Consider the following 13,918-nt stretch of genomic DNA (forward strand, 5'->3'; position numbering starts at 1 on the left):
CAACTCTAATCATAAGATACCAAATTTCCAAGCATCTCCCCTGGAGTGGGAGCTGACAGGCTGCTTACCTGTAACAGCACACCACTCCACTCCACCCTTTGAAGAGCACAAAGATGCAGATTTCCAGAAAGGAAGAAATGACAGGATAGAGGAGGAAGAGTCCAAATAAGATAGTCTGTGGGATCTGGGAGAATGTGCTCAGGGTAAGTACTTGCTGTTCAAACATTGTGGCTTGACTTTGGATCCCCACCTGATCCTGCCCAAACACGACTATAATGTCAGTGCTGGAGGCAGGGCTAGATGGATCCCTGTGGCTTGCTGGCCAGCCAGTCTAGCCAATATAGTGAGCCTAAGTTTCAGTGAGTGACCCTGTCTCAAAATGCAAAGTGGACAGTAACAGGAGAAGACACTGGAAATCAAACTCTGGCCTCCACATGTGCACACATGGGCATGTGCACCCACATGTAACACACACACACACACACACACACACACACACACAGTGTTATTCTTTGAAGAGAGGTGGTCACAGAAAAGGAAAATGACTTATGATATTACAACACATTTTTAATCAAATTGTAAATAAAAGTACCAATGATTATTCAGTTTCTTGACCTAAGCAATGTTGCCATTCCAATGTCTTGCTTTTCCTTATATGCAAAAAGCATAGTAAAGCATGACTGTTATAAAGTAACTTGGTGGGTGTTTATAAAAGTGGTGGCTGTGATGAAATTGCTCATGCTGCAGCTCTGGTATGCTTTATTCACTCTTGTCACATACAGAGTTCAACCATGCTGGATTCACTCCAGTAAAGTAGAGAAAACCCAGCCCCACAAGAGCAGAAGTGTAACTCAACATTCAGGGGGAGAACTCAGGCATCCCCTTGATGCAGATGATTAGTCATAGGACACTACTCAGGACTGCACAGTGATACCCAAAGCAGACCCTAAGGGTCTCAACATCAGCTCTCTCCTCTAACATGGTCGCACTTGAAACAGGTCTACAGGAAAGTGTCATCAATCAAAGAAGGAAAATCCAGCTCTGTTTAAGAAAGCTTTGTTTCTTTATCTGGAACAGAAGAATTAAGAAATACATACATTTGTGTGTGTGTGTGCACGTGCACGTACACAGGTGCACGTGTGTGCATAGATTCCATATGACAGGTCTATCAAATAAAAACCAAATATAGTACAAAAGTCTCATTTTAATTAGTCATAGGAATTTTAAAAAGAGAAATCATACATTTCATGAGTTTCTAGAAACCAAAATATGCTTGAGAAATAGTGAGTTGCCTCATTGTGAAAAAATAAAACAGCAGGAAGAGACACAATCCCCCTGTCCCCAGATATGAGGAGGGAACCTTAACTAGGGTTTCTAAACATGAGCAGGAAGCCTCAGCATCCAGGCAGTTATGGTCTCTTTAATTCTGCCTGTTACCCACTTTCTGACTCTACGAGGAATGAATGCTACAGGACAGGACCTACAGTATCCATTATGACTTTGTTGAATTGAAGGTGTTTGGGGTTTGGTTTCCAATAGTAATGGACTGGCACGCACCAGGGAATTCACCAGAAGCCTTGTCTTAGAATTTAGAGACAGCAATGGAGGCTATACTATGAAGCAAAGGTAAGATTCTGGGTAGTGTTTCCTGTGTTTATTTTTCTTGCAGAACTTTAAATAGTTGCTTTGGCCCCATAACTGTCCTCGCCTGGAGCCTCAAAGCTGTTTACAGAATCCAAGAGTTGCAGCAGTATATTTCCATGAGCTCATGAGCAGCCAGCCCCGGCTGTACCTTGCCATTTCACATGTGCCCGAGAATATCCATGCCACTCAAGCCCTGCTTTGGGCTTGTGCTTTAATGACAAAGCAGCAGAAGTTGGATGGTTAATTACCCCTCTCTCAGGGCTTCTTTACAATCCCTGCTGTGGTCACTATGTTAAAGCTATCAGAAGGCCATTTCTTGCCGGCCTCTTTATGCTAATTAGCTAGTTCTCTCTGCTCCTCCCCCTGCAGCCTCCCTTAAGAACTGTACACATCCAGCTGTCACAGGGCAAACTCTGACCAAGCAGAGAAACCTTGATTTCATCCTGCAGTACTTCCCCCCTTGCCTGTGAGTTTCTCTGACAGTCCTCTCTATGGGAGAGACTGGACTCCAAGAGACTGCAGAAGAAACTGAAAATAGCCAAAACTGACATACAGAGAGAGATAGTTTCTTTATAGGATTTTACATTATAAAAGGAGAGTTTCAGAATGCTTTGAAACAAAGTAAGAACGAAGTCTTGTTTCTAGCCAAGTAAGTTGGCATCTTTGTAGGCAGAAGATGTAGCACTGGTAAATATTTACTGCAGGATTCTTAACCAAGGAAAACTCTGGCATGTTCTTCGAGGAGTAAATGTTTTACATGTGAGGCGAGATCTGCGTGGGCCTCTGTGTTCCTTCCAAGTGACTTCTGGAGACACTTTTAGATGACTGGCTAAGACAAAATGCCCTAGTGATCCGCGAGCTGCAACCAGATTGTCGGTACCATGTCTAGCACACAAAGGAAAGACGACCCCAGCCACCTGCTCGCCAGTTTGGGCACACATCAGCTGAAAGTGCAGAAGGACCAGCAACAGCGAGGTGGGTCTAGCGAGCTAAGTCCTGAGTTCTGTGACTCTCTGGCCATTTGCATGTCTGGGAGAAGGGTGGGCTGCTGAAGCGCCTGGGAAGCTCTGATTATAAAATGCTTTTAAACTTTGAGGAGAGGAATGACAGTGAGGCTCGACATTGGGTTAACATGGTCTCACTGTTGCTTTGAAGGATTATCAATAGTTAGAAGAGTATGAAGAATTCACAATCCTTGGAAACGTGCACTTAAACTTCCAGCCCTTGTCAGTTATGTAGAGTTTCACAAAGTGTGGATGACTGAAAACACCCATTGGGACAAGGCCGACTTGACTGGCTACTGAAGGAATTTAGCAGAGAACAGTTTTGCTAGCCTGGCACTGTTCCCCAAGTCCAGGTGAGGGCTTTCTTTTTGTGTGGACTTGTGAGTCATTCATTTGTGGAAAATACATATTTGTGACACTCTTCTTTTATAGTCCAAAAAGAACTAAACAGATAGTGTGGCATTTTACCTGATGGGCATCTAAACTCCACACCATATAGTTTTTCTGGGAATAAGCTTTAAAAGCATTTCAGATTGCCTACCCAAGCAGCAGATGGTTGACATGAATAGAACAACTATTACCCTAGTCCACTGTTAAGGACAGCAGAGGACACTGGTGGGAAAGGTGGTGTGCTGATGACATCACCCCAGAGGTTAACCTTGGCAGCCTGTGATGGATCTATGTTATACGTCACATGAGCCTCTCATTTGTTTCCCTGTAGACTCAGCTTTAGATGTCACTCTCACAGAGAGTAGCAACAAATGAACTGAAACTGTCCATGTTCCAGGTGGCATCTGTGTGCTAACAATTGGTGAATGTCACAAGCCACCTCCCTGCAAGAATCCTGAGCTGAGCCAAGTGATCTCATGCCACACAGCACTTAAGATAGCATGGATAGGAGAGGATTCCTGCAAAATGACTACAGGGCAGACATTTCAGAACATGCTATAACATGTTCTGAAAAAAAATAGTTTTGAACCAATAGCCTTAGGCAGCTCTATACACATTGCTCCTGTGCTACTAGAAACTCTTAGTTTATTATGGCTTTGTCAATGCCTTTATCTGTTGCTTTTTTTTTTTGGCTTGGAATGTTTAAGGCCTTACCTTACCTCACCTTATTCAGATGTAATATTTATAATAGAAAATTTTGGGAGAGGATCCTAAAGAAATCAGTAAAAAAATAGCTTGTAACTTACTACCTAAAGATAAGTACAATAACATTTTAATAAGCATTCTAGACTCTTTTTCAGTATTTATACTTGGATTGCTATTTTGCTTGCTTTTTAAAATAAAAAATGATGTATTTGACACATAGTACTCTGTAAACTGTCTTTTAATTAACAGTATATGATGACCAAATTCTCATGTCATTATATGCTCTCTAGAGCATTATTTTTTTAGTGGTCAATGTCAGAAATTTTTCACTAAAGTTACTACTGTTAAATATAAATTACTAGTTATATCTATGCACAGATGATTATTTTCATTGAATAAGTTCTTAGAAAAGCATATGCTTAAAAGATTATTGCTGTTTTTAAATCTTTTTTCCTGGCCAAGTGGTTTTCCACTCTCCAATAATGAATGTAAGAGTATGATCTCAGTAGTACTGGGCATTAATTTTAAATTTTGTTTCCCATATTATAAGCAGAAAATAATATCCCACTGTTGTTTTAATTTAAGGAAGGCTGCCTTGATGGCTTATCCTTTATTGGCCTTATCCAGAGAAGGCTGGAAATATCATTATGACGACAGACTTCCCTAAATAACAAGAAGACTAGCAGCCTTCTCTTGTTTTCTTAGCCTGAAGCTCTCTCCTTGGAATGTTTTGAAAGTAACCACATTCTTCTGTGGCCCACTCTCAAAATATCTGCCCACAAAAACCATAATCCATAAAGTTGTGAGGCATGTTAATGAAGTCCAGACTAGCCATTGAAAGCCTCAAGACATGTCAGCTAGAGGTCTGAGCTCACAAGTGACACTGAAACGCTGTTCCAGTTCTTAGAACCCGAAAGCTTACATTTATTGCCATCTTGGGTTTAAAGGTGCCCATTCACTGTGGTTGCAATGTTTTTCCCAAAAGCTATGCTTGCACCTTGCTATTATGCGAAGTTCAGCAAAGGTTCAAGGAGGCAAAGTCTTAGAGTGATGCTTGGCTGTGGATATGAACACCAGCTACCCGAGTTCACACCTTTAGCCTCATTTCATCCAGGGCAATATTCTAGCTCTCTTATCTACCATGTGCAATGTGATTTATTACCCTGTAACTCTGCTGAAGCATGTCCAGATTTAGTGTACATTCATATGTCTAGCCCTCCATACAGTATGTGAATGTATTTTATTTTAACTCTGGTATTTGAGTCTTTCTATTTAGTCAGTCATGAAAATGTACTGTTTTGGTTGACTGCAGGGATAAAAGTTATTTATTCTTTGGGCAACAACTGTGCAAAGTATTGTGTCAGGTACCGGGTAGATAAATGAGCTAAGACAATTCAGGTACAGTTTCCTGTGTACCCCAAGTGACTCTCAATGGCACAGATACTACATTTGTCCAGAACAGAAATTTAGCACCTTCCTCTTTCTTCTTCCTTTTGTCCCCAGGTTCCTCTATGCTAATTTTAATCCATTATCTGTAATACTGACCATGCAGATAAATATTAATGTTAATATCTGATAGGTTCATCATGAATTACATATATTAAGCAAACAACCATCCTTGTCTTTTCTAGTGCTTTAAAATTTCGAATGACGTCATGTATGTTCTTATTTAACCCATGCGGCAAAATACAAACCAGTGCACTAGTTGTGGTAAGTGGGAGGACAATTATGGATGCTGGAAAGTCCAGGAATGAGCTTGAGCCCAAGCAGAAACTGATGCTGCTCCAGTTGACGTCTGTTCCTTATTGTTCCGGGCAAAGCAATCTTGTTTTATTCAAGCCTTAAGCTGACTGAGAGCCTACTCACATCGTGGAGAGCTGTTTACTTAACCACACAATTGAATGTCACTCAAAGCATTTGTAGACATGTTGAACAACTATCTTGGTACTGTAGCCCAAGTGGAAATAAAGACAGTGGAAATAAAAGTCTACTAAAAAACAGTATACTACCTCATTCTAAAGATATGTAGAAAGACTCTTCAAGGTTAAATGACTTTTCTAAGGTTATATAATAATTAAGGGCTATTTTAAATGTCATTTTTGTTCTATATAACTATTTTACAAATCATACGCCTTAGGGTTACAATATTTGATCTTTTTTCATAGGTTCATACCAAAGGCACTTTCTGACAATTATTCAAAATGCCTTGGACTGCCTCTTGATTTTCTTTGTGTGTTTTGATACCAGTTTTCTGACACCAGTTCTTTGAGTATCCTGTGATTCAATCCAATTCTGACACTACCAAGAGTTAGCAAAGACTCCACAAGGTGACCACACCATCTCACAAGGATGCCCCATTTCAGGCACCCATCACTAATTACAGGAGTCTACAAGCTGCTTGCACCTCTGCCACCTCAACCACAAATTCGAAGTTTCCCAACACTCTCCCAGACTTGATAATTCACTGGGATGGCTCACAGACTTCTTTGTTACTCTACTTATGATCACTATTTCATTATGGAGAATTCAGATGGTTAACCAGGTTAGAGATGCAGACTCAAGGTCTGGGAGGATTATGAGTGCAGGAGCTGGTCTCCGTGGAGTCAGGTGTGCCTTACTCCCATATACTAATATATTTTTCAGTCAGGAGACTCCACTGATCAGTGTCTGAAGTTTTTTTATGAGTTTCATTATGTAGGTTGATTGGCGATGTCATTAATCATGTTACGAGCCCTTCTCTACATCCCTGCAACTGAGCAGTTCAACCTCCAACCAGAGGCTTAGTCTTCTTGATGTGGTCAGTCCTACCCTTAAAGATATCTAAGTGTCCACTACTGGTCATTTCATTCACCTAAAAAGACATACCTATCACTCAGGAAATTCATACCTTATGAAGTTCTGTGAAGGGAATACGGACAAGAATACATATATTTATTATATAATTTTTGGTAATTTTCTGGATGGACTTTATTCTCAACATACATTATTGAATTGAAAGATATCCTAAGATGCCTGTTTTCTAATGAGAAATAGAAGGGCTGTGGATTCTGATGGGAGTGGGGAAGTTTGAAGAACCTGGATCTGGGGGAGAGGGAAGCATAATCAGAATATATTGTATGAAAAACCTATTTTCAATTAAAGAAAAATATACAAAGATACAGACCAACACCCTCAGCTTTTAATGTATAATTAACACATTTTAATTAATACCTACCATAGAGTAGATGAGTATCAGACACTGAAAATGCAAACATGTTTTTCTCCTAAGTGTGCTTCCAAATATGGATTTTCTAAAGAATTAAATATTAAGAACTGAGCAAATATTTTTCAATCCTTTGGATAGACTCTAAACCATAAAATACACATTGCACTTGGATTATTGTGAATGTGTTATTTTCTTCAAATGTTTCCTGTAGCTATGTATGAATGCCCTAATTTATTACCTAGAGAATGTATGAAGTAAATGAAATGAACACAGAGGCACAAAGAGGGACTTCAGTAGTTACTGCATGATTATAAATATATCATTTCTTTTAGATGAGGTTATCACTAAATACCGTTATGGTTCTCCAAATAGATTTGTAATTTCCTTTGTGGTTTTGAAGCATTGATGCTGTACACACAGTATGACATCATATGGGTGACATATAGTCAAAATGGACTCAGACCGACAGTGGAAAATCTACACTTCTGTTTTTCTGCAACCAAAAGGAAGCCTTGCAGAGGCTCAAAGACCCTTGTTTTAGTTTTGCAGGACCACTTGAATTTAGAACTACAAATTGATAGAGGTATGGATTACTTTAAGAGTTTGGAGAGGGAAAAGCTTTAGGCTGAAAACCATGCCTCTTGTACTCAGTGTAGGAATCCTCACCTCAATAAAGTTCCCTGGTGGATGGTGGAGCTAAGTGATGGCTGAATGACCTTTCAATTTTGAAAGGTAAAAAGAGCTCTAGAGGTGAGCTGGGCATCAACATCAGAATCATTTGTTCTGGACTGACTGACTGCCACAAGAATAAACATTGTAGCAAGTATATTTTACCTCATTTTTAAAACGCCACAGATGCCCAAGGCCATATTAATTACACATTTGAATGTATTTTTAAGAAAACAAATAAACAAATGTCATTTGTTTTTCTAGTCCTGAGAATAAAATGTCAAGGCATTAGGCTGCACATCATTGGTTCTCAAAGCCTATTTATTTGAAAAAAGCAATAAAATTGATAATATTCTAACAAAAAACTACAAAACTTATTGCTAATACCATGAGTGCCATTAGTACTTTTACTAAAACAAAAAATGTGAAAAACAAACAAACAAAATTCAACACTAATTGGGAAAATGAAAATCAAAATATTTAGAAAAGAAATGAGCTTTCTGAACCCGATGACAGCGGGACACTTATAAAATAAGCAACAATCAATGCCTTTGGAAGAAGACAAAAGACTTGCCTCCTGAGAACCAAGGGCACTCACTATCATGACTTCTAGTCAACACAATACTCAAGAGTCCAGCCAGTGTACTGAGCTTCTTTAGGAGAAGTAAAGGGCTCACATATTAGAAAGAATTTAAAGTGCCTTTGCTTAGAGATAGCTAATAGAAAATCCGCAAGGAGAATCAAGAATATTGAGTCAATACACAAAAACTACATATTAAAATATATATTTAAAGTATATATATATATATGTTTAAAATATAATATATACACTTGTATATTAAGGCAACAAAATATGTGTAAAATCTGTGCATTTAAACACTGGCAAAGGAAGCAATAGTTGACTGAATTATGAGAAAATACCTATTCTTGGGGACTGGAGAGACTGCTAAATGGTAAAAGTGTTTCCTGTGAAAGTATGAGCACTGAGTTCAGACACTAGCACCCACATAAAAAGTGGGTGAGGCTTACAGGTGTTCCTGTAACACTATTACTGTGGCGTGCTTTATGGCCATCTAGTTCAGTGAGAGACCTCGTTTCAAGGGAGTAAGTTCACTCTCTCTCTCCTTCTGTTTGTCTGTGTGTGGGGGGGGTATTTGATATGGGGTATTACTGTAAAAAGCTAAGTATATAAAAATTCTAGATGAAAGTGTACAAAAGTATCCTTATTATTAGAATGGACAGGTTTTGATGACAGGCATGAAAATCACTAAGTTATAAAAGTATATAAATTAGATAACCAGTATAGGAAATAGCTGTTGTTAAAAAGACACTAAGAAGGGAGATTGGAGGAAATTATTGTGTAACGTATATATACACAACTTGCAGCCAGAATACATTGAACACTCTTATGACTCAAGAAAAATAATTTAATTTAAAATGTGGGTCAATGGTCTGACACATACTTCTAAAACAAAATGGTCAAGAAGTTTGTTTAAAATGCCCAACATTGATCTTTCTTAAAGCAATACAGAATAAATCCACCATAAGGCATCACCTTTGGAACATCACCACAGGTCCATGCATTGAAGGCTACTAAGCGGGTGTGGTGCTCCTGGGAGGTGTGGGAGCCTTTAGTCAGTGAGGCCCACTGGAAGGCCTCATTGTGGTGAGACGGATGCCGTTGGGTGAACTGGTCTTTTGCCTTTCTCTTCTCTTTAACTTTCTGACCACAAAGTTAGTGACTTTGCTCCCCCTCTTCTCCCACACTGCTGTGCCACCGCGGGTCCAGAACGATAGGATGAACTTAAACTGCTCAAACTGTGGGCCAGAAGTCATCCCTCCTCTTTCTAAATGGGTTACTGGAGATAGTTTGTCACAGTATAGAAAGATGATTAATGTAACCATGGCTAAAATTTAAATCACTGATAATACAATGTTTGAGAAGATGTACAGAACTTACCCATTGCTATGAAGTGGTTTAACCGGTTTGAAAACTGAGTTAGTAGGGGTTTTTTGTGAGTTTTTTGTTTGTTTGTTTGTTTTTAAGTTAGCCCTGTGAACTATCACCTCCATTGGGAAGTATGAAATAATTAAATGCACATAGCAGGTTTTACTTATAAATGGATGTACACAGATAAGCACACTGTGTGTATTCACAGGTTGGAATAGCATTTAGTAGCATGGCTGGGGGGGCTTTGCTCTCTCAAGGCGCCTTCAGGCCTCTTTTGGCAAAAGTGAAAAATGAAGGGACTGGAGCATCTTGGTGAAGTTTAACAACTTGCCAAAGAAGCATGAAACATAATGGTGTCTCGTGGGCAGTGTAGTCACAGGCCACTCAGCTCAGGAACTATCAAACCTTCAGAATGAAACATGAGTCATTCCTAGATGAGCTTAATAATTAGTACTACTCTGTTTAAATGATCCCTAAGCTGAGAATTCCTATGTAATGGCATAGTAATGTAAAATTAGCAAAGCAATGAGATTAAGACAGATAAATGAAATATGATAAAATCACTATCTCATATCTTGGGCTGGTGGTAGAGATTAGTGGTAGATTATATGATAAGCATGAATAAAGCATTAAATTTGATCCCCTGAATCCCCCAAAAATAGTTAGGGAGAGACCTTAGCATTTTGCCTTTTTAGGCCTCTTCCTGGTATCAAACATCATTTGGAGTCAATGGCTTATCCAAAGTTTCTTCAAAATTCAGCTTTTTTAAATTAAACCCATGGTATCTCATAAATATTCTTCATATAAACAGCAAAAACAGACTATTTCATGAGCCCCCCAACTTCTTCCCCTTACTTAAATTCATGAAGCGTTTCATTTATTCTATTAAAGAGATGTTTTCTGAACTTCTGGCATGAAGACCTGCAGTAAGATCTGAGAGAGCAAAGCACTCGGAACTTCCTGCCCATGTGGCACCACTTTCTAACAGGCTGAAGGGTGACAATAAAGGAAAGACATAAAATATATAGTGTAAGTGATTATACTACAGATGGAAGAAACTGAATAGAAAAGAAAAGAGTGTCATTGTGGAGGGTGCTCACTAAGAAACCAGGCAGGCAGGCCTCATTGAGAAAGAGGAATGTGCACAGAGACCTGCAAGGAAGTCAGCGAGAAAGCTGAGCAACACGGGAGCCACAGTCCTCTGGGGTTAGTTTTGTGGGATAGCCAGACGGGGAAGCTCATGAGTTAGACTCCGCATGTGGCTTTGGTTCTTGATTCATTTGCTTTACTGCAACATCACTACACTGTTACCTTCATGTACAAGGGATGACTATCTACACACCTATGATAAATTTTATTATACATTAAGCATAGTGCAAGGTTAAGACCATAAAAACCAAAACCGAACACTCACAATATCTAAGAATAACTTGGGAGCTGTTGTATAACATTGTGTCAGTTGATAGCTTCCAAACTTGGGGTTGCAGCTAGCATGTGAGAGCCAGAGGCAGGATTGCCAATTCCAGGCTAGCTTGGGCTAAAAAGCAAGGTTTTATCTCAAAATCTAACCAACCAACCATCAACTGGGCACAGTTGCTGGAAGTTGCTAGGTTTTCCTGTGGTGACCTTTCAACTAGAATGTCTGGGGGGATGATGGGCTGAGAATTTTCCTTTCTTACACGTTCTCATCTGCTGTTTGTGGCTGTTGCTGGTCACACTATGATACCAGTGCTTTGGAAGGATCAAAAGAGGCCTGCGTTGGCTTAGGTGGACGTTAAGGACCTAGTGAATACTGAGAGAAGGGATGGAGGGCACTTATATAAGACCTTTGGTTTTGACTGTGCATGAGACGGAAGTGACTAGTTACTAACTTGCCTTTTCGGTCATTTTACAACCTTGGTATTTTTGTGGAGAGGTAACCACCAATACGTTAGAGGTGGGGTAAAAATTGTTATTCCCTAACAATTGCACTGTCATGTTAAAATAAAGTAAGTGTTAGGCCAAGCACATTTGAATAGACAGGCACTTATTAAGCTACCATTTATGTGCAAACAAGCATGAGATAGTTAATATGATGCTCCAAACTTTCTTTGCTTTTAGTAATCTGATTACATCTTTCCTACCAAGTTTGCTCAGAAAAAACAGCATTCTGCAGACAGGGTTATGTGTAGTCAGTCAGAAGCTAGGAATTCTTCTGTTCACTAATGGACACTGGACCTTTCACCAAAAACCAGTGGACACTGAACTTGGGTACAGACTGTGTGCCTATCCATTTGTGCAAGACTAGGAATTATGCCTAAAATATTTTAGATAATCCAGGGTTCTTGAATGTCAATAATGTCACCAGAAATTTATTTCTGATGCTTACTGCAGTAACTCTCACAGTTTTTGATATTGAGATACGTAAGTGAGGAGCTAGTAGTGATAATGAGAGTGTCCTAGTGTTGAAAACAGCCCCATTGGTACAAATCCCCAAGTAAGCCATCAGATACCACCAAAGGTAGTGAGCTCTGGCTGCCTCCGTGTGTAAATCACAAGCCTTTGCTGATGTCTTCTGAAGCCAGATGCAAATGTCACAAAGAAAGGTGTATTCTCATGGGATCTGAAATCAGGTGTGATTTCACAGTGGTGATAAAGTATGCACAGCCCTCAGAGGTAGAGTCTGGAGGCTGGTGCTGTGGGATGGAGAGACATGACTTTGACATACCTACAGCCCGCATACCTGCCACAAGTGGGCTAGGGAATGTGGTACCAATCTAACTGCAATCCTTATTTTCTGTGCTGTGTTATGTGAGGGTGATACCTTCCAACAGGGACTTACAAGATCCTATGGTTTGAGGAGATAATCACACGAAACAACTAATGTTTTACAACCTTTTTGAGCCATTCCACAGCATTGACATGTCACTTATAAACAAATTGTGTTTATGGGACATTTGTTATATACCAGACACCACTCAGGACTTCATAGATTTATTTCATTACAAAAGGTAGCTAAGGTAACTGTGAGGCAGGCCTGAGTCTGGGTTGGCTGAACCATGCTCACTGCCTGTTAGATCTGAGGAAGTGCTACCCTCATGGCTGGTGCCCTTGAACTCAATCTGCGATTTGGCTGCTTCAAATAGGCTGTTACTAAGTCACCGATTAAATTCTATATGGATTTTGAACCACATCCAACTGATATCAGGAGGGTAATTTTTATTCTAGGCAAAACCAGTAAGAAAATGTAGCTGTGTCAGTGCAAACCTATGGGCCCTATGCCAGCAACTTGCTAACCAGGCTAGCAGCTTTGTTTAATGCTGAGCACCCATGTCTTTTACATTTTATGAAGTATTCAGCAAAGTAACACACCAAAAACCCCCCAAAACAAACAAAAACAAACAACAAACAAACAAGACCAAACTGGGCTGAAATGGCTTGAGAGAAACAGTTTGGGTTTTTGGTTATTCAAAGCCACACATTTAAAAGGAGCTAAATAATGCTCATTACTATAATCCACCTTTTGTTTTTGACAGTGCTAAAGATTGAACCCAGAGCCTCATACATGCTGGGCCTGGCTCTCTTTTTTAATTTAAACAAGAGACTATGCTTCAAGTGCTGGGTCAGCTACTGTATTAAATCATTAACTTGGCTTGAAATCTTAATCAACATTTTTGGCAAAGGAAGTTTCACACCTGAGTTGCTTTTTAATGAAGTTGCTGGGTAAATCTAGCAAAATATCCAAAAGTCGGGATTTAAAGTGCACTAAAAACTCTATTCATTGTAAAGCTGCATTCCTTATGGCCAGACACTTCACCTGCTGGGGATGGCAACAATTAATCAAAAGGTCATAGCAATATGATCTAGACTTTCAACCAGAGGCAATGATCTGAAGGGATTTGTACAATGACATGTTTAAGTAATTGGCGTCAAATCTCCTCTTGTTCCAATACAATTTGCAAGAAGCTAGGATATAATAGGCATGATGACACATGCTTATGATCCAAGCTACTTCAGAGACCGAAGCAAAAGAGTCACCAAGCTCAAAGTCTTCTGGCCTAAAAACAAGTTTTGTCAAGGGCAGCCTGGGCCACTTAGTGAAATCTTGTCTGAAAGTAAAAAAAGAAAAGAGGACTGCAAACACATCTGTGTGGAAGAGTACCTACCTAGCAAGCATGAAGGCCATGGTTAAATCCACAGAGTGGTCAACAAAAAGCACACAAGTTTTAAAAGGGGTAGGGGCATTGCCATTTAAAGAGAAAGAGCAAAATAAGGAAAAAGTCTGAAAATGTTAGAAGTAAATCATTTTGATTTGGGGTTGGCTGTGTTACCCTTTAGTCATCTGCAGAGAAATGTGGTTGTAGATAGAGA

The 13,918-nt window shown here is 39.5% G+C and overlaps 1 protein-coding gene across 3 annotated transcripts in view; it reads left to right on the forward strand.

The window, feature by feature from the left end:
* Positions 1 to 2,028: 2,028 nt before the first annotated feature.
* Ranbp3l (RAN binding protein 3 like) overlaps positions 2,029 to 13,918 on the forward strand; it is a 47,092-nt gene continuing 35,202 nt past the window's right edge. For 2 of the 3 annotated variants that reach the window (XM_040757603.1, XM_040757605.1), the window contains exon 1: positions 2,030 to 2,619. In XM_040757603.1, coding sequence (XP_040613537.1) covers positions 2,526 to 2,619 — 94 coding nt within the window. In that variant the 5' untranslated portion in view covers positions 2,030 to 2,525. Of the gene's footprint in view, positions 2,620 to 13,918 lie in introns of all 3 variants that reach the window. The other variant, XM_040757604.1, reaches the window with a different exon arrangement.

The sequence above is a fragment of the Mesocricetus auratus genome, unplaced genomic scaffold, assembly GCF_017639785.1.
Source record: "Mesocricetus auratus isolate SY011 unplaced genomic scaffold, BCM_Maur_2.0 Super-Scaffold_100015, whole genome shotgun sequence".
Classification (NCBI taxonomy): Eukaryota; Metazoa; Chordata; class Mammalia; order Rodentia; family Cricetidae; genus Mesocricetus; species Mesocricetus auratus.